General features: G+C 36.2%; 1 protein-coding gene across 3 annotated transcripts in view; it reads right to left on the bottom strand.

Moving 5' to 3' along the window:
* Window positions 1–5547: 5547 nt before the first annotated feature.
* Window positions 5548–22915, bottom strand: part of LOC115218342 (uridine-cytidine kinase-like 1) — a 41670-nt gene continuing 24302 nt past the window's right edge. For all 3 annotated transcript variants that reach the window (XM_036508309.1, XM_029788093.2, XM_036508308.1), the window contains exons 12-15: window positions 22256–22378; window positions 20968–21133; window positions 19137–19235; window positions 5548–14826 (exon numbers count right to left, since the gene is read on the bottom strand). In XM_036508309.1, the coding sequence (XP_036364202.1) occupies window positions 14771–14826; window positions 19137–19235; window positions 20968–21133; window positions 22256–22378 (444 nt within the window). In that variant the 3' untranslated portion in view covers window positions 5548–14770. The remainder of the gene's footprint in view (window positions 14827–19136; window positions 19236–20967; window positions 21134–22255; window positions 22379–22915) is intronic.

Here is a 22915-nt window from a genome sequence, read left to right as displayed (position 1 = left end):
AGACCAAACAAAAATCTGACATATCCACAGTCACTATGGCATTGTGCGAGACACATCTTTGGCAACAAATCAGGTAATCGGCAAACTGAGCTGATCAATGAGTTTCCCATCCACTGTATTACTGAATCTGGCACCCGTCGATTTTCACCTGTTCGGTCTAATGAAGAGCAATCTTAAGGGACAACGATTTAATGACACAGACCGTAAAGAACTGACTGCAACATTTTTTTTTTCAAAGAGAATTCTCAAGAGTTGGGTTTAACGATGGAGCAGATGCATCACTTGTAATGGAGACAGAGTTGAGCAATAACTTTTGTATGGCAGAAGAGCTAAGGCGGCGAGCTGGCAGATACGTTAGCGCGCCGGGCGAAATGCTCAGCGGTATTTCGTCTGTCGATACGTTCTGAGTTCAAATTCCACCGAGGTCGATTAAATAAGTACCAGTTACGCACTGGAGTCGATGTAATCGACTTAATCCGTTTGTCTGTCCTTGTTTGTCCCCTCTGTGTTTAGCCCCTTGTGGGCAATAAAGAAATAAGAAGAGCTAAGTCACCAACATGTGTAATTTGAATGACTTTTGACAATTAACAAAAAATAATTGTACCGACTTTTACATTACACTCGGTGTGTGTGTGTGACTGATGGATATCGGCCCTAAAAAGCGATACTTTACAAATGAAATTCCTTGAAGTAATTGTTGACTCCCTTGTCACTCTGGCCGTCAGAAATTTAAGGAGTGATTGAGTTGCCCGTCGGAAATCTGTGACCAACGGCGCTATTTTCCACCATTTGCGGGAAATATTTCAATAAATAATTTCTAAAACCTTGTCACCACCATCGTCACCAGTGCATTACTATCATACTAAACCACCACCTTCACCCCCATCAACATCAACTCAGTCAGCCATCTCCTATTGCTCCTCGTGAAAACCACCGCCGTTTCCTGTTTATTAAGCATGCAACCAAATACTATTGCAGAGCAATTAACCGCCATTCCAGCCGAATCATTGCCGACAGTTAATCACTGACTTCCTGGCCATCACTATTTCACTTCACTCGTCTCTACCAGTCCGCCGACATTACAAGAAATGGAGGACGGCAGACGACAGACAAAAGACAACCAGTCGACAGACACACGTCGAGCACGCGCATGCTACATGCACACACATGCACGCAGCTACGCACACACACACACACAATTTCCACCGACTATATCTTACATACAGATACTGAACAAAAGCATTGAGTAGAATGTGTACATGTATTATATATAGATGTACAGAAAGAGATGTGTCTATACATACATACGTGCGTGTGTCACTCACTCACACACACACTATAATGGTACATTAGTTCAATGATTTTTACGGCTTATAAATTATTTAACAAGCGTGTCCTTAGCCGTATTATTTGTGCCATGTATGTATGTGTGTGTCTGTATATATATATACACACATATATATATACATACATTTATTTATATATATACACACACATATATATATACATACATTTATATATATATATATATACACACACACATACATACATATACGTAAAATATACAGGGTAGCAAGTTTTTTTGTTTTTTTTTAGAAATTTCACAACCATTGGCCTAGCATGTATAAAAAGTCAAAAGACAATATATTCTCCATATAAAATTAGTGTACATTTAAACACAAGAGAGGCGACCTTTAACAGGCAGCCTTACACGCTAGAAGAAGCAGTCAAAACTACCAAAACCACATTTAAGAGCAATTTCGAAGGGAATGAAAAATAAGGCTGCCTGTTAAAGTATGCCTCTTGAGTTTAAATGTACACTAATTTCATACATACATACATACATATTTCTGCAAATTCTATTTTCTTTCTTCTATTTGAAAAGAGGAATCTTTCCCGAAATATTATTGCATCATTATCTAGCCTATGTAAAGTAATGCAATATTGTTTCTCTTTGTTTTCATTTGACATCACCTCAATATTTTATCAACTTCTTCTTACTCAGCATTGCTCAAAGGCTTTTCCAAACGTTTATATAATATTACTATTATTTTCTCCTTTTTTATTGTTTCTTGTAGTAGAATCACTAGACAAACACAGATGCACAAACATACACATGCATATATATATATATACATACATATATATATATATATATATATATATACATACATACATACATATATACGAGGGACGTTCAATAAGTAATGCCCCTGACCCACTTGCAGTTGTTTAATCTAGCTGAAATTGTGCATGTCCAATTATTTATATCTCTATAGATTAAGTGGCAAATTACAGCTCTGAACTAATTGTGGTTTCTGATTTACAGGTGTTTGAACTGAGTCAAGTGTGAAATGGAGCCTGTTGAGTGTCGAGCAGTGATCCGGTTTTTCTATTTGAAAGGACGCACACCACGGGAGACTTTTGATGAAATGAAAGTAACTTATGGTGATGATGCTCCATCATATGACCTTGTAAAACGCTGGAGTCTATATTTATTAACTTCCAGATCAGCTGTAATCAAAGGACTGACACATAATCACATTTATTTCTGGCTGTCACCATCTCATTCCTATTTGCTATGCAACCTTCTCTATTTAACATGTTAGGATGTTCGACTGATACTTCTGCGGTTCAACTGCTATTTCTGCAGTTCGACTGCTATTTCTGGCATACGACTGTATTCAATGTGCTTATGCAACTTGGCAAAAAACGCATTTTATCCAAGGAAATTTTATCCAGAACTACCTTTGCTGAACTACTTCATTTTGGAGCCACACTGTGTTTCCTTAAGCCTTTGTAGCTGTCAATGATGACGAAAATTATGGTGTTGATATAGAAATGATAATGATGATGATGATGATGATGATACACAACATTGGGATCTTTTCGGTTTGAACGGCAATTTTTCTAGCGGTGTCATATGAAATTGTCACCCATAATTATGACCATATTATCGATCTATTGCATTTCAATCTGTTTTAGGGTTAGGGTTAGGGATGGGGGGAAGGGTATCTTTTTTTCTTCACAAATGTAAATAAACCCAATCTGTTTCTTAAACGAGGGTCATATTCATACGGCACAGAATGTTTTTTACCTCAATGGACGTAATTGATTGGTTGAAATTGCAGAAATTGAAGAAAAAAAACAAATATCTTACAAACTATAGAATTTTCTCAATAAAGCCAAGAGAAAAAGATGTTTTATAAACACATTCTACCGGTATACGAAGTTTAACATTTTTTAGTTACCTAGAAATTATGTTAAAAACTGCCGTTCAAACCGAAAAGATCCCAACATTGGCTACAAAACTTTTCTACATTACCTGGTTGATAAAAAAAACAAAATGTAAGGAGAAATTCCAGTTGCTCAATCAAGATCTATGAGATAATTTAGTCCAATACACTCTTGAAAGACAGGATGGTTTTGGTTGGAATATCTTTGATTACAGCTCTCTGTAATCTGTAAGATTAGAGCTAATCTGTGACAAAAAGCAACACTTAACAGTCATACAGACTGTTTTAAAAGAAGTTAAACACAAATATTCTAAAGATAGGATTTATAAACATTTATTTTTTCAAATTTTCAATGGCCATAGATAAAATAAACAATTTATATTGTCTTATATAATAACAAGTATAAATGAAAAAGACAATATCAGTGGATTTATACACAAGTTGTTGATTTGAGAAACAGAGAAAGACAAACAGACAGAGAAGAAGAAAGAGAGACAGACATCTACTGATTAGTAGAGAGACAGCTATGTAATGTATTACATTGGAGAGAGAGAGAGAGAGCACTATATGTCTGAGTGTAGAAAAAGCTAGTCTGTCACGACAAAGGAAATCAGACAAAAAAATTTTGGATTTTAAAAGTTTCTTAACAAATAAGAAGCAGGTAAGAATTTGGTTATTTGGAGGAATGGTGTAGGCAGTGAGGGGGACTTGATTATAAAATGATTTCCCAATAACAGCTATAAAAAAAAATCGTTTCTAACATAGGTACAAAGCCAAAAATTTGGAGAGAGAGAGTGGGGTTAGTTGATTAAATTGACCCCAGTACATAACTGGTATTTTTATTTTACAGAACCTGAAAGGATGAAAAGCAATATTCACCTTGGCAGGATTTGAACTCTGAAATATAAAGAATCAGAACAAATACTGCAAGGTATTTTGTCCTACACTTTAATGATAATAATTAATATTAAGTATGATTAATACTCTTTACTCTTTTACTTGTTTCAGTCATTTGACTGCGGCCATGCTGGAGCACCGCCTTTAATCGAGCAACTCGACCCTGGGACTTATTCTTTTGTAAGCCCAGTACTTATTCTATCGGTCTCTTTTGCCGTACGGCTAAGTAACGGGGACATAAACACACCAGCATCAGTTGTCAAGCAATGCTAGGAGGACAAACACAGACACACAAACACACACACACATATATATATATATATATATATACATATATATATGACGGGCTTCTTTCAGTTTCCGTCTACCAAATCCACTCACAAGGCTTTGGTCGGCCCAAGGCTATAGTAGAAGGCACTTGCCCAAGGTGCCACGCAGTGGGACTGAACCCGGAACCATGTGGTTGGTAAACAAGCTACTTACCACACAGCCACTCCTGATAATAATTATTATAAAACAGAAAGACCCCCCAATAATAGTGAATTACATAAGGTGAGAAAAATAAACAAACCTGAACAAAACAAACATAAATTATAGCATGGTTCACAGCTTTACATACAATACCCCCACCCCTTCACTGCCACAAAAAATAACCTTGCAAGACACAATTATAATAATAGTTTCTACCAGTATACTCTAGAAAGAGATTGGCATTAGGAAGATCATTCAGCTGTAGAAACAAACTCAAAAGACAAATGCAAGTAGCTAATGTTTGGGAGGTCGCTTAGACCACAGCAATTGTGCCAAAAAGTGCCAGCATGGAAAGTGGATGCAGAACTCAAGTGGATGAAGAGAAGATCAGTCTTTTGGCAGAAGGGACATTTTGTAAGCACCAGAAAGGGCAAAGGACACCTGAATTGAGAACTGATGTGGAGAAGGAGGCAACAGAAGCCATTGCTCACTCAACCTTTTGTCGTGGAAGCTGAAAGGGACAAATAATGTCATTATTTTGTAAATTTGCTTGATATGAAAAGGAACTTTTGAAATTAAATAATTATTTTGCAATAATGACTTATTTTTTCCAATAATAATCAACAGAAAATATTGATCTGAGTCAAATCAGTTGAAAAATATTGTATTGTTTTGGTTATAAATGTTATAAAAAACCATGTCAAACTCACAGTTACAAAACAGATTTACATTTTGTTGGCATTTCTGGTTTATTTCTAATTCATTTGTAGCAATTAATTACCAGCCTGCAGCCACAACAATTATAAGTGATATTTGAAATTTTGAATGCCACAATGTGATCATAGCAAAAGTAAAAAAAAAAAAGGAAAAGAATGAGAAGCTAGTCTCAAGAGATCTGCCAATGCTTCAGACCAAACAATTTCAGCATTTATTTTATTTATTTTTTGTGCTTCCCATTGCCAGGAAGGACAACCAACAAGACCTCTAAATGTAAATGTAATTTTTACATTTTTTTTTACTCTGTTCACAATAATATAAATTTAAAAAGAAACAATATGACTATTTAAATTAATGACTAGATGCTCTTATTTCTTAAACATTTTTTTGTGAAAATTATGGTCCCATATTATAGCAAAATATGTTTTTTCATGCCCTTCATTCTATAACAAATGGAAGTAATTAGGTGCTGTCCTACCAGTCCACCTGCCTCACTGAATGCATGGAGTTTAGAAATAGAACCTGCCTGCAACATGCATGACATGAAGGCAAAAGAAGAAACCATCATCCAGGTTAGGATGCTAGAATGTAAATACCATGACTACTGGACTATGAGATAATCTCCCGAAGACAAATGATATACAAAAGACTGCAGTGATTAACCACAAACTGCTAAAACTTCAAGTGAACATTGCATCACTACAAAAGACATGCTTTGCAGAAACAGGAACCTACAGGACTGATTGTACCCTTTTCTGACAGGAAAAAGGTTTAGACAAGACTAGAGAGCAAGGTGGAATCTAGCAAGAGGAACCAAGCAGACTGTGCCTACAAAAGACACAAAGCACAAAGGACATCTATTGCAGACTGGAGTGACAGTCTACACAGCCCAAGATGAATTCAAGAACATCACAAGGACAAACTGAGTTACCAATTAAATTCTGGCAGATACTCAGCCACCTCATCCTACCAAAACAAGGACACCTCCACTGGTTGGGCCATATACACCAGATATCCAAAAGAAAGATCCCAAAAGACCTTTTTGTACGGTGAACTGGCTTCTGGCATAAGAACACAAGGACAATGTCTTTGTTTCAAAGATGTCTGCAAGAGTCACGTGAAATCTCTTTCCACAAATAGGGAAAAAGTGGAAGGACATTGCTGGTGATGGTTCCTACTAGAGATGGAATTGGACACAAGTTTAAAAAGGGCAGAGGAGAGATTGAAGTTGAAGTTTACTAATGAAGAAAAGCAAATTTGATGGAAAAACAACACCAAAACAAGACTAGCAGAATGCACCTTCAAGTGCAGTCACTGCAGCCAAGACTATATACACAATGGTATATATAGTCACAGCAGACAGTGTTCTGCCAATGAGACCAAAGCGAGACTTTCCAAGCACAGAACCACGGTCTCATAAGATTAATGGATATCTCTATTATATAATAATAGAAGTAGCAATACAAGAATTATAATTGATATTGCTGTTGCTATATATTTATTTTAGCAGTCTAGTATCTAATTCATTCAAATATGTATTAGTTTGAAATTATTACCCAAATCCTTCCTTGGATTCATCATTACTCAGTTATGCAGTCACTTACTTCAAAGTGTTAAATAAGTTATTCACCAAAAAATGTTTATAGTTGCTGTAAACATGTTACTTAGGAATGTTTTAAACATAATATCGATGTCCTTTAACTATTCAATTACTTTGCAAATCACTGACTGTATGGACTAACCTAGCACAAGGAGAAGATCTTAGTTGTTCACTATTATAATTAGGCTAATTATTATTGAATATAATAAACTAATTCATAATCTAAATAATAGAATTATTAGTTAATTTGCTACAGAGGAAACATTATCATCAAAATTGGTAACTAATTTGGAACCAAATTCTTCTGATCAAAGAAGCAATTCTACTGTCATGGCCTCACCTAGTCAAATTCTGGAGTGAATATCAAGATTTCTTACCAAATCTCAGGACAATAGGTATAAGTAAAAGACATAAATTTGTACCTTCTTGGTTCTTATTTAAGCTATAGTCACATTACAAATAGGAGACTGAGAGGTTAGCATTCAGCAATGAGTAAACTGCAAATGGATTTAAGAAATGGGAAAATAAAAGAACAGCTTAAAGAGAATGAAAATAGTGACATATGCAAGCAGACACCAACCAAGTAGAGAGTCAAAATATTTACAGAGTGTTATTTCAAAAGAAGAAATAAAATTACTCTATAGAATGAAACCATTACTTCGAGAGAACATCATAACATAGAGGAAATGACATTATGTACTCAAAATATATATATATACCAAAACAGACAAAGAGGGTTAGGATGATTACTAATGGAGTATGAGTGCTTTCAGTATGATATGTGGTATAAATAACAAGTTTTCGTTCTGGCTTCTCGAAGAAATTCAGCTTCAGAACTGAAAGTATTGCCATATTTTGTTAAACAACTGTAATTTAATATCAGTAATTACTTTGAAATATCTGGAAACTTCTGCAGATGCATGCCTTGCTTAAAGGAACAGAGCTCAGCAGCTCTAATTAGCAATGTGAATAACATCAATATCTAATGCAACCTTGATAAAACTAAAGTTGTGAGTTCAACTTCTGAAGGTATTTCTTCCATGAAATGCTTAGCCAAAACCATACAAACTGATGATAAATTATGAACCTACCAGAATGCCATAATAGGTTAAACATGGAACGTTCCATATGTGACTGTGATAATTCATCAAACTACTGGCTGTGGAGAGGCAAACCATTTGTTATCATAGGTGTTTATAGATTTCCAATCAGTAACCATTGCTATATTTCCTGTTCAACAAGTAACAGTATCGTATAAATATAACAAATCTTCAATGAAGCACAAAACACTTCAATTCTATCAAACACAAACAAAACAGAACAATTGTCTCTCCGTTGTAACCATCTCATGGACATTCTTTGTTTTGGTAGTACCGACTGAGTCTGGCACTGACAAAGCATATGCGCAGTTGCAGTGAGCAGCCAACCAAAACTGACAATATTACCACTTTGAACACGGATCTCCTTGGAGTAGCACATTGCTATTCCCTATCTGTTCAATCAGAATTATCGTAAATATCAGTAACATATAATGGGACAAATATTATCATTCAGTGAAGTGAACAAACATATTTCTAGATTACTGTATGGTAATAGTGTATAACAATACATTTTGCCCCACTTTATGTTACTAATATTCACTTCTTAAAATTTTCAAAACATCAATACTCTAATAGAATGTAGTCACAAGAAAAGGCATAGTTACACTATTGGCTACAAATTGCAAGTGATAGCATATGCCAAGAAACACAGTAACAGAGTGGCTGCTAGACATTTTGGACCACGTCCAATGGATAAAATGGTACGGTTGTAGAGAAAATAGGAGGATGAACAACAACAGGCTGAAAAATGGAAGCCATGACCTGTGGAAACCAAATGCAAATGACCTGAGCTTCAAAATGAGTTGAAAACCTGGGTTACAGATAACCAGAACAAAGGTATAGTTGTGTCAACCAAAGCCATAATTTTTCAAGCTGAAGTTACGGCAGCTGCAAGAGGTGATTATGATTTCAGTAGCTGTGCAAGCCGGTCTTTTCGTTTCATGAAAAGAAACGGATTGGTTTTGTGTATGAAAACAAGGATAGTGCAGAAAATGCCAGAATATGGAAAGAAGATACTGGAATTTCACCGACCTGTGATAGATGCAAGACAACATAGCAACTACGAGCTGTGTCATATTGCAAATATGGACAAGGTGCTACTGATATCTGATATTCCCTCAAACAGGACTATAGATGCTAAAGGTAGTAAAACAGTTACTATTAAAACAGGACATGAAAAATACAACACACCATAATATTGGCATATTGCGCAGATGGCATGAAACTACCACCACTTTTAATATTTAAAAGAAAAACACTTTCAAAGGAACATTTTCCATCAGGAGTTGTTCTTCACGTCCACCCTAAAGGGTGGATGGACCAAAATGATATAAAGTTATCGTTAGAAAAAGTATGGTCAAGGTGTCCTGGTACTTTATGCAAAACACCATCCCTTCTAGTTTGGGACCAATTTCATGCACATGCAACTGAGAGTACAGTAAGGAGAGCAAAGAACTTCAACACAGAACTAGCTGTCATACCTGGTGGATTGACTTTCCAATTACAACCCCTAGATAAACAAGTCTTTCAAGGGACACATGAGAGAGGAGTGGGATAACTGGATGCAGGTCCTGCAACATGAACTGACACCAGCAGGCTGTATGAAGAAGCCTACATTTTCCTAGGTAGCCCACTGGGTGAAAAATTCGCGGGAAGCAGTAAAAAACTGAAAGAATTATAAACGATTTCAAAAAATGTGGTATCAGCAGAACCCTAGATGGCACTGAAGATGATTTTTTTTATATAACAATAATGACACATCTGATTCAGAAAACAACAACTCCTCTGAGGAATGCAAGGAAGCTGATGAATTCCAGGAACTTAAGGAAAATGACAGCCAGGAACTGAATGAGAATGACAGCAGTCATAACCTTTTAGGATTTGAAGTGGGGTCAAACATTACTAATGAGTTTATTGTATCTTAATATTTTGGTTATTATGTACTGGCGGGTTTTGATAAGATTTCTTCTTACAAATAAAGTAGCAATAGCAAAGAATGTTAATATAAAAAAAATTAAAATATAACAAACACTGATAAAAGATGTTTGATAAATATCAGTGCAAAAAAATAACGAACTGTGCAGATGAAGCTTTGGCCATTGCATTACCTGGCATTCATTGCAAACACTTGCAGTAGAAACACAACCAGGAAGGTTTTCATTTTACAAATAGTGGCAGTAATGAAGAAAGTTAACAATATAAAAAAAATAGATAAAAAAAATTATGAAAGTGGTACGGTAAATATCAGAAAATAAAGTAATGAACAATGAAGCTGAGGTCACGGCCATATCAGAGTCAAGACATTGACAGACAGTAAAGGTATGGCTCACAATCAAACATTCAAAACAATTCGTTGTTGCATCCTGGCACTCTACCCAATAATACAGTACAGATACCGTAATCTGTGTTCACTGATGTTCTGGTACACAAATAACCTTAAATATAAGGTTTCACAGCAGACATGGACTGAACTCAGTCTCAGGCCTATCGCTGAAGCAGGCCCTACAAAATTCACCTAACCGTAATTTTATTCATCTTCATTGAGGGTAAGGCCAAAAAATGTGTGCCAAGCCTTTTAAAATACATAAGAGACAACGTAAAGGAACTTAACAGTAATAAAAGATATGGTTTAGTGAGTAAATGACATGCACTACGACAAAGTCAGCCTTGGGCCAAGCACTGAGGGCACAGGGCGTACTAGGATATTCTGAAATATTTTAAATGTTTCACAAAACTGATGCAATGATAAATCAGTGAAGCCATAGGAAAACTTACATAATACCCAGTACTTTTCCAAGGTATACAGGTGTGAATTAAGCAGTAACCAGTCGCTGTACAATTTTTGTTTTGGGTAGCAAACAATATAAACTGTTCAGACCACACCACTTCTGTGACCTCCACCATGCCACTAAGCATGTCACTAACCCTTATTTTGGCTGTTTGTCCTAAGCCTTACTTAGACTAACCCTTGCACTGGCTAACCGTTTATGTGGACCCTGTCCCCTATTGTGACACTGCATGTGTCCATTCATCCTATGGAAAAAAGCCATAAATTCCTCTTACATATAATTACATTTTCCATGTTAATTACATACTCCATGTTAATTTTAAGGTGTGTCCTATATGCTGGTGCATCTTATATGCCACAAAATACGGTAAATAAAGAGAATATATTTATTAAAAAATACAAACCACACCTGAATATGAACATATAACCAATTCTGGATTTCGTGAATATTTTAATTCATGAACGCATAACCAACTTTGTATATATTTTATTTCATTACTTCAACTCATCAATTTTTAACTTCATAATATAATCACTGTAAATTTAATCTCCCAAAAGTGTACGCTGCAAAAAGTGCAATTACCTCCCCTGTCTCGAATAATTAACAATCACCAATTACCTTCCCTTAGATTTATTTACATGGTGGTTCATTTACAAGGACTCATGAAAACAACATGAACTAAAAACGTCTTAAGATACTATGAATTTGCAATGTTTTCACCAATTTCCCAGTTGTGATTAACAAAACATGAAACTAGTAGACTATATAAATATTCTACTTTATAAGATATATAAAAAATATATAAATTGTGTGCATTTTCCTTCTTTTGTTATAATTTTTCTTACAACTCACCACATGGGGAAAAATCTCTTCAACAAGACTCTTTACTATATATATATTTGCCCCAACACTCTTTTCCTTTATATTTTGCTGCTACTCTCAGTCATGCTTTTGCTGTGGATTGCTCCTCTAAGATATATATGAGAGACTGAATTTCTAATCATCTCTTCAACTTGCATCAATTTACTGCCTATTTGAAAGGTATTCAGTCTTTTATTCATGACCTTTATGCAGATGATTGCAAATTAGTTGCCCATACGGCTAAAGATATGCAAATTCTCATAGATCATATTTCTGCATCTTGAAAGGCATTTGGATTCAGTATTACCTCAGACAAGACTGTTATAATGTTCCCACCTGCACCAGAAAAGTCATATGTGAGACCATTTATCTTCGTTGAAGGAACAATACTGAAAGTGGCAGACAAGTGTACATACAGCACACTCAGACATTATTGCTCCTTGGATGATGAAATATCTTTAAAGTTTCAGAAGGCAACTGATTCCTTCAGGGCTCTTGAGTCTCGTGTTTGGTACCAACATAGAATCACAAGGCAAACAATAGTTGTTGTGTATCATGAATGTGAGCTGACATCACTACTCTTGTGAGACACAAACCCTTTACAGGTATCATGTAAGGATCCTTGAATGCTTCCATCAGAGATGTCTGAGACACATTCTTAACATTGGCTGGTTCAGGTGGTCTCCAGACACATGAGCTCTTCAGGGGAGTTGACAGCCTGAACATCGAGATGATGGTGCTCAGGCACCGATTACACTGGACTGGACACTTTGTTCAAATGAGTGATCAGAGGATTTCTAAGCAAATACTATAGGTGAACTCGTTTGTGGAAAACACTCCCAGCAGAAACCAAGCCTATGGTTTAAGGATTGTATAAAGTCCTCATTGAAGGCATGTAAAATATGGGGAGGTCAATTAGGCAAGTAATGTTTATCATTGCCACCAACAGAGGAAATGAGTGGAGGAAAGAGTAGAAATTTTTTAACAAACACACACTATGCATGCTGAACTAAGGTGAGGAGAATGGGGGAAGTTTTGTATTCCAATTTCATGACAAAAACCTGAACATGATCACAGGTATATATGTCTATCAAGAACTGGAATCATTAGTCGCCAGCAAAGCTGCATATGTAAAGTAAAATTCTGTCTGAGTGCACAGTTTTCTCAATGGTCAATGATGATCTTCTTTGATCATGAGTGTATAGCCATCATGTGTGTATACACACATACATTGTTTAATGTGGGACAATGAAGTTATTACATAAGGACGTGACTCACAACCAAGAAGGCAAATTAATAAATTAATGCTCAAAATATATGAAATATTTATACACTGATAGAATAAGAATATCCTGAGCAGTATGAGTTTAATTGTAATGGTGTATCTCAGTTGTACAATATGCCCCAGAATATAGAGATGACTACAAGAGTTGGTGCAAAGAAGGGTCTCCAACTACAAAACACAGCTACACTTCTCTACACAGCTACACTTCTCTAACCCATGCCAGTATGGAAAATTGGACATAAAGTGGTAACTATGATGATGATTGTCCGTTGCAGAACTTATCCACAACTCATTGGCTAATTAGAGGTAGCACAAACAATGCTGAACTCAAAAGAGAAAAAAGCAGGAAGTCTTGAATTAAACAAACATCTCCCTTTTTGGAATTTACTTCCCAAACCCCTTCAGAACAACTCAAGTTGTTGTTCAATGTTAACAGTATAGAAATACAGATAATGGAAATACTGTCTGAAGATTAACTGAAAGATGATGGAATTGAAAGAACTCACAGACATCTTGAACTAGTATTGCATGTTGAACTGACTTCCAACTATTGTAAAAATGTAAAATGTCAGGAATCCCGTAACTGCTATCAGAACAGCAACTAACAACACTAACAATCGACAAAATCTTTAATGCAACAACAGCAAATAAGGAGAGCTTTAAGGAAATACATTTGTCATTTTGCTACAATACAATATGCCCCAAATTGAAGTCAATAAAAAAGAGGTTCTCTGCTCCCCTGAGATGAACAAAAGTTTCACTGTGATCACTCACCTCCAATAACATTTTTGTGACAGAACATACAATTGCATGAACTCTCTCAACATATAAATGATGCTTGCATAACATACTACATATGACATGTATATAAATTCCCTTATATATTACCTGTATACAATTCCATATATATATTAGCTGTGGATAATTCCCTATTCATTATGTACATATAATTTCCAGTATATTAAATGTATATAATTTAATAGTTGATGATCAAAACAAAATCTTTCTTCTCACAAAAACATTTACAAACAATCCAAAACTGGACAACTTCTTATTTTGGTCAAAGGGCTACACATTTAGAGGAGATAGAAAGAGATTGTGTAACATTTATGCCTTTCTTGGAAGCATTAGAAGTACATAAACAAAACAGAATTGGCTTTGACTAAATTTCAGAGCAATAAACATTCTTTAGTTTATAATTTACAGCTGTACTGTGTAAAATTTTATATATATTTATGTATATATTACCTGTATAAGTTTTTAATTATAAAGAAAATGGATATTTTTTTAAGATACAAAACTGAGGAATGGGTCAGAAGTCAGAAACAGGTCTTAATATACTTGCCATCCTGATGACAAATAGACTTTTGGTTTTACAGTAGTGCCCTAAATAACATAGCATTGACATTTATTTCAATTTCCAGTAATAGGTTATTTTGAAGAATAGCTCTTAAACCCTGGCAAATATGTACAGTCTTTGTGCGAGAAGCAAGATAGTAACAGTTTGTTACACTGGTCAAGTGAACACACACACATTCATATTTTATATATATATATATACACACACACACATGCATATTACAATGCACACCCACACATACGTTACATAATCATTCTGTTCTTTTGACATGCATCATGCAGTTCTATATAGTATAATTTTTCTTGACACAATAACATAAACTGTCAAATTCTTATGGAAAATAGAAAATCCGGTGAAGGATTTGCATTGCACCAAAGCATGGTACCAACCAAAATGTAGCACCAACGAAAATATACTACCATCCAAATTATTTTTTTCAAGTTATAATCGTAGATTAACCAGCAACCATAGCTGAACTGCTGGTACCAAAATATCGGTCACCAAAATTACCTAGAAATATAAAAATAAATAAATAAAAGGCCTAGGAAAAAAAGTTATGATTATCATCAACAATGGAATTTCAATTAGATGTGAATATAGATATATGTATTCTATATGTATATATGGATACAAATATACAAGGTTATACATACATAATTATATATATGTATATATGCATACAAATATACACGTTCAACTCATGCAAGCATGGAAAATGGGCATTAAATGATGAGGAATGATACATTTAAATGTGTGTATGTATGTATGTATGTAGGTATGCATGTATTGTCAGATCACGTGAGTTCAGTCTCTCATGAGTGCTACTAGTAACAAGGAATCCAGTACAACTATCTTAGGGTCAGGTCATCAATGACTAAACCAGCACCCTGACTAAGCTTCCCTGGTGAAGAGGGTTCACATACATACACATCACATGACCATACCAGCGTAGTTGTCTCTCTTGCATACATCTGATTCCGCTTATGTCTAACTTTTCTCTCAAGATGCTTACTCTCTGTCAAACATGCACACTGACATTGCACATCTAGTGAAGTATACTGGTTTCATTTCTTTCAAGCCTACGCATATCCTCGGCTAACACAGCTCATATTTCACTGCTATGCATCATAGCTGTTTGCACACAGGCATCAAACAATTTGTCTTTCACTCTGAGAAAGCCTAATCTTATTTACACAGCTACACTCTAGGAGCTTCCACCTCCACTACTAACTTGGTCACCTACTACCTCTAGCTTGCCCCACTGGTAGTTGATGGAGTTTATTCCCTGTGCATTTCCAGTGCTTACTGTACCAGTGCATCTTCCACACACAAAAGTTTGTTTACCTATTAACCTTCCTCTGATGTAGCAGCTTTTAGGTGTCCAAAGCTTACACTAGGTGCATCTTATAGAGCTTCTATCTACACCTTTTCTACAGATTGAGCAGGATCATCTACCTGGAGGGATTTGTGATTTGTCTGCTTTCCTACTTACTATAACTTTGGTTTTTGCTAGGTTAACTTTAAGGCCCTTTGATTCTAGACCTTGCTTCCTTCCCTGGAACTTCTCCAGTTCAGGTAGTGATTCAGCTATAAGAGCAAGATCATCAGCATAAAGGAGCTCCTAGGGGCATCTTGTCTTGAATTCTTCTGTTATTGCCTGGAAGACTATGATGAACAAGGGGGTCTGAGCACCGATCCTAGGGGAACCCCTACTTATACCCTGAATTCTTTGCTGTACTCATTGCCCATCCTCACTTTACTGAGAGTGTCCCTGTACAAAGCTTGTACAGCTCTCACCAATCACTTGTCTATTCCTAGTTTCTGCATTGACCACCAGATAAGGGATCAGGGGACTCTGTCAAAAGCTTTCTCCAAATCAACAAAAGCCAAGTACAGATGTTTATCTTTGGCTAGGTATTACTCCTGCGGTTGCTTTACCAGAAATATAGCATCAATGGTGCTTCTACCTGGCACAAAACCAAACTGCATCTCATCTAGACAAACTCTCTCCCTAATTAGTTGGGCTATGACTCTCCCTGCAACTTTCATCACCTGATCCAACAATTTGATACCTCTATAATTATTTCTATCTAAGGCATTACCTTTACTTTTATAGCAGTTGGCTATGGTGCTACTACGCCAGTCATTGGGGATTTGTTTGCTTGCATTTGAGATCATGGTGCTGTCACACTCCTAAGCCTGTGACCTGGCACTGAGTATCTTGCCCTGGCTTGTCTCTAGATCATGTCAATAAAGTGGAAAGGGTTTGTGAGGTGTTGTGCATGCATTATTGGATGTAAAATTTTAGGCTGCGCAATTGCCAGTGAGGTGAATTTCCGATGCCTGGTCAAGTAAGAGGGTACCAGCTGCAGATGCAAACACAGGTGAAGCAAACTGTGGGTGCAATAACCTCATGCATAGGGATTGCTAACATTTTGCATGGGCAATGGTCAGTGATGGTCTTTCTCAGATACGAGGAGTCAGCCATCATGTATGTATGCACGTATGTACGTATTTGGATATGTCTACACATGTGTAAAATGTCACATAACCTGGATCACCCAGACCATGAGGGCAGGTGCCCCTCTTTCAACGGTTGTCCTATTATAACAGGGTCATGCTCAGAACAGGGGCTGGATCTTTTCAGTTTGAACGGCAGTTTTTTCTAGCAGTGTCATATGAAATTGTCACCCATAATTATGACCCTAGTATCGATCTATTGCATTTCAATCTGTTTTAGGGTTAGGAGTGGGGGGAAAGGGTATCATTTTTCTTCAGAAATTTAAATAAACCCAATCTGTTTCTTAAACGAGGGACATATTCATACGGCACAGAATGTTTTCACCTCAATAGACGTAATTGATTGGTTGAAATTGCAGAAATTGAAGAAAAAAAACAACAAATATCTTACAAACTATAGAATTTTCCTAATAAAGCCAAGAGAAAAAGATGTTTTATAAACACATTCTACCAGTATACGAAGTTTAAAAGTGTTTAGTTACGTGGAAATTATTTTAAAAAACTGCTGTTCAAACCGAAAATATAACCTTTTTTCTACTCTCACCCAACTTTCAAAGAATTTACTAGAAGGCAGTATTACCCTCTCCATTCAATCTATAACCAAAATTGTCCGAGCTTTAATAGTGCAAAACGAAAACGAGGACAGGGGATTAAACCAAGGGAAACTACTCAGAAATTAAATAATTTGAGTTATGTCCCTTATATTGTTTACACAAAAAGACAAGCTAGAAATGTAGTCAACATTGAATATGCAAACCTATAATAAACAGCGTTCTAGTAGTGTCCATCTAGAGTAACTGCAGTTCTTTATGCGGTAGTCTGATTCACAGAGATTTCCAAATGTATACTATTATGAACTAAATCCTACCAGTCATAAACATACCTTTGTTTAGCCCAAGATCAGCCTGATAGTGTCCGTTTTTTTATAGGCTGTAGAGTGTAATTTGAGAGAGATTTGGCTGCTATTACTGTGTAGAGGCTGTCTTTGCTCGAAATGGGTTTCTCGGTACCTATACCTCCCTTAAAATTATGCTATGAGACAATATCAGAAATAGATGGTGCCGTTACAATGTAGGACCTTACGTTTAACGCAATGAGCAGAAAAACTTCAATTAGTGATTACCCATACAATTAATGGGCAAAATTTCCCGTTAGAAGTGTTTAAAATTTTAAGAAGGATAACTCTGATAAAATTGCGTAAATAAAGATGAAGTTGATTAATGATGAACCGTGTCATATTCCCTGACTTTCTAACAAAAATTTCTACATTAAAAGTTTGATATTCCTTTAGTACAACACACAGACACATCCTGATGCTCTGACTATAATCAATTACCATAGATTCAACAATATGACTTGCTGTAAGGTTAATAGTATTAAGATACCAAACTGATCTATGATAAATGTTTATGATAACCTTCTGGCATTGTGACATTTCTATAGCAAACACAAACTACTTTCATTATGAGCTCTTTAACTTCAGGTCAGATCAGATTGAAAAGAACCATAATCAAAAATGTCCAAGCCAGGACCGTCCTCTCTTTTTTCAGATATAGTGTATCTTTCAATTTAAGACTGTAGAGTGTGATTTGAGGGTGATTTGGCTGCAATTTCTTGTAAATAAACTGGCTGCATAGATGTTCAAATTCACCACATAATGAGTTGTCACTGGTTCCACTCAATGTTTTTCTTATTTCAAATATGTCATCTGCTCCTCTATGTAGTATGAAGAGAATGTTGAGGTCAATAGATCAATTTGGGGAATACTGACCAAAACATATTAAAATGTTAAGATAGGACGTAACTTGACAGCATGACATTGAGAGAGATGTAAAACTTACAACCACAATCTTTTTCTATCAGACTATGTTTCTCACAGACTATATGAGACCAAGTGGTGCAGCTCTGCAACTCCATCAAGTTTAGTACATAATATAGGAATATATATATTCCTATATTGGCCCTTCCTAACGCCAATATATTGGCGTTAGGAAGGGCATCCAGCCGTAGAAACACTGCCAGATCAGACTGGGCCTGGTGCAGCCTTCTGGCTTCCCAGACCCCAGTTAAACCATCCAACCCATGCTACCATGGAAAACGGACGCTAAACGATGATGATGATAGAAAAGGGACAAAGACATCTAACAGGCACTCTGTTGGTTATGACAAGGGTTCCAGTTAATCTGATCAACGTGAGAGACTGCTCATGAAAATAATGTGCAAGTGACTGAGCACTCCACAAACACACGTACATGTAGAAACCTATGAGAACAATCAATTTTATCAATACTTCAACTTACCAAGACCTGGTAATATGTGAAACTTTTCATTAACTTCTTTATCAACAGCTGTTGTCACTATTTTCACCTTGGGGAATGCATATGCAATGGAATGAACACCTGCAATAGAGAATTATAAAACTGAAGGATATAGAATTTCCATATATATCACTCTAAATTGCTAGAACTTGTGGAAGAGGGATATCCATGAAGACATGGAATGAAGTACAGAAGGACAATCTCAGGGCAACCTTATGGAGAAGATGACAAAAGAATGAGATATCTGGCGCTTTACGGTACTCAAGAAGACCAATCGTCCACAGCAGAAATATTAATGTCACTACCCCTGATGAAGAGAATTGGTCTGCAAGAGCCATGAGCCATGCAAAAAGTACTCATGCTAGTGTCACATTAGAAGCATCCAGTACAATTTACCCGCTCCACTCAGCCACTGTCTTGGACTGGCACTTTATTTATTAATCTCAAAATGATGAAAAGCAAAGTTGACACCAGTGGGATTTGAACTCAGAGAACAGACATTTTCACATTTAATATCACTAAAATATTAGAGTTAAATACACCAGCACTTGACCAGTATTTTATTTTATCAACTTTGACAGGATGTAAGTCAAAGCTGACCTAAACAGGATTTGAACTCAGAACATGAAGAGCCAAAACAAAGACTACAATGTTCGACCCAATTTCCTGCCCTTAATATTGCTAAAACATCACAGTTAACGCCTCCACCCCAACACCCCCAGCACTAATAGATACAATTATGTTCATTTACATTCTATTATTTAATCAGAAATATTATGTATGACATTAACCAAAATGTTTTCAATGAAGATCAGAGAAAACTTTTCTGTTGGTATGGTGTCAGTGTTACAATGTACTTTACACTGAAACATTTGTTACTATCTATTATGCTAATTTCAAATTTTGGCACAAGGCCAGCAATTTCGAGGCAAGGGATAAGTCAATTACATCAAGCCCAGTGTTCAACTGGTACTTATTTTTATCAACCCTGAAAAGATGAAAAGCAAAATCAACCTCAGCAGAATTTCAACAGAAAATGTAAAGACAGACAAAATGTGCTGCCAAGCATTTTGCCTGGCATGGTAGTGATTCTGCCAGTTCAGCACCTTGTTACTATCTATTATATTAACACTTCTGCCTGCTATAATAATTGTATAGCTAAGTGTGTGTGAGAGAGAGAGAGTTTATTTCTATAGCATTTCATTTTGGTGTAACGCATCTCATTTTCTGTAGCTCACCCAGAATATGACTTGCTGACTAATAGATGAGCCATTTACTTAGCAACAATTAACTTTCTAAAGGAACTAAACTTTAAAGGTATTAGAAGGCAGCGAGCTGTCAGAAACGTTAGCACACCGGGCGAAATGCTTAGCGGTATTTCGTCTGCCATTACATTCTGAGTTCAAATTCCGCCGAGGTCGACTTTGCCTTTCATCCTTTCGGGGTCGATTAAATAAGTACCAGTTACGCACTGGGGTCGATATGATCGACTTAATCTGTTTGTCTGTCCTTGTTTGTCCTCTCTGTGTTTAGGCCCTTGTGGGTAGTAAAGAAATAGGTATTAGAAGGATGGAAAAAATGTCTTCTTTTTTCCCCATTCTACATTAGTAATTATCCATAAAACTTAATTAGGACATCCTTACAGTAGTTTCTGAAATAGCTGAGCAACAAATTAAACCCAAATAGTGGCACCTAATTTCTGGGTGGCTGGGTGCTGGGTATGTGGAAAGGAGAAGATAAGGATAATGTTGTATGCTGGTACAGCTGGAATGTCGATAGTAAGCACAAGCACTGATCTTTTGATGCAACTCACCTGAAACAGCCATCAACAGAGACAGCAGTGTTATGTTTTCTTCTGGGACATCATGATCCAACAACACTCGGATGGCCATCATAGCAGCAGCACCGGTTGCAACAGTGGCATCCATTAACATGACATGGCAGTCTTGGATGTCTCGAGGCAGACGTTGGTAATGGAGCTGAATTACAAACAAAAAATACAGAATATAAACAATGATAAGTGAACAACAACACAACCAATACTAAGTTGTCGAAAAGACCAAAATCATAGCAGGGACTACAATGTCAAAGGCAGAGTTCTTGTTTAACCCCAGGTCAACCCAAATAACTGAAGAGCCCTATGAATAAAAAGGTTCCAGCAATGATAACTTACTTGTTTTTTTGTAGGAATAGTCTTACCCCAGATTACATTATTCAGCATCTCCTTCCTTCTTATTAGAACATCGATGTGATCTAAGGAAAATTTAGTGCTATTTGTAGATGTAGAGGTTCCTTCATCATATAGTGCAATTTGAAGATTTGGCTGCAATTTCTAACTGGTCAAAGAATCAAGCAGATTCTCTTCATTAATTTATCTCCCTAAACCAGGTGTGGGGAAACTTTTTAGTGCGGCAGGCAAAAATTTCCAAAAAAGACAGGCCCACAGGCAGATACAAGTTCTATTATATCAGTGTAAATCTTGTATAAGGTATAATTCAATATACATTAATAAAGATAAGTTTAAAACATTAAATTAATGGGTAACATCTTCATTAACACCACCACTGAATTTAGGATTTTTATATTACTTATGAGATATTCAATATTTTTCAGCTAGTGTTGTTGGGTCTCAAGTGGGTGGTACAAACCTAGCAATATGTGTTGTATAGTGAAAACAAAATTTCTATTCAAATGACAATTGCCAGACGATTTTCTGTTCAAGTCTAACCATTCTAAGTCAGAGTAGAAACACAATCTATGTTGCAAAGAGTTATATGAGTATTGTATAAATTTTATAATTGAAAAGTTTACTATATTTTGTACATACAAGTATACCAGCCTATGGGCACAATAAAATGGGCTCACGGGCACAACTGCACCCGTGGGTGGAGGTTTCCCTGCCCTAAACAGTAGCAGGACAAACAGACAGACATTCATTTAAATATGGTTGTATGTGTGAGGGAGAGAAATACAGTCACATGTGAGAAGTCAAAATGCTGGTAGTTCAAATAAGAATCACCTGTGAATACTTGAAAATGACCAAATATACAATAGACTATGTAAGGTTTAATTTAAAGAGCAATGGTTTCAACAATACATACTTCAGGTTCTCCTGTGTCAAAGTTGGTCTGTATCAAAATCTTTCCAATCACAACATCTTTGCAAACTTCTCCAAGAGCTGATTCCATAGTCTCGCCAGCACGCAAAATTGAAACTCCACATATCTACAAATATAACCAACATCACAGTACATGAGTAAACTTTCATTAAAAAAAAAAAGAATAGAATGAGAATGGTATCACAACAGAGGTGATAAGATCTGGAGGTGAAAAGCTGTGGAAAATCTTTGTTCTATGTTCTTGCCTCATCTCTATAAGCTGTTTACAAAGGTCATAGTCACCAGACTATAAAAACATCATGATGACCAGCAGCAGAGAAAGCAAGCAGGTTTCCGTTAGAACTACAATACAATAGATCACATATTCACTCTAACAAAACTCATTAAATGAGCAAACAAACACAAGCTTCCTCTGAGGATCACTTTTGTTGACTACAGAAAGGCCTTCAATAGTATCAAGACAAACATAGTGTTGAAATCACTGGAAATGCAAACTGTTGGGGTGCAATACATCAAACTGCATAGATGCAAACTCCAGATGCACAACAGATATAGCTCTGTTATCACCACTAGAAAGGATCCCAATTGAGAAGGGTATCAAGCAAGCAAATACCACCTCTCTAAAGCTCTTTATTGCAAGTCT

Source organism: Octopus sinensis, linkage group LG13, assembly GCF_006345805.1.
Source record: "Octopus sinensis linkage group LG13, ASM634580v1, whole genome shotgun sequence".
Classification (NCBI taxonomy): Eukaryota; Metazoa; Mollusca; class Cephalopoda; order Octopoda; family Octopodidae; genus Octopus; species Octopus sinensis.
The sequence above is the reverse complement of the archived record's forward strand: the minus strand, read 5'-3'. Positions and strand labels throughout refer to the sequence as shown.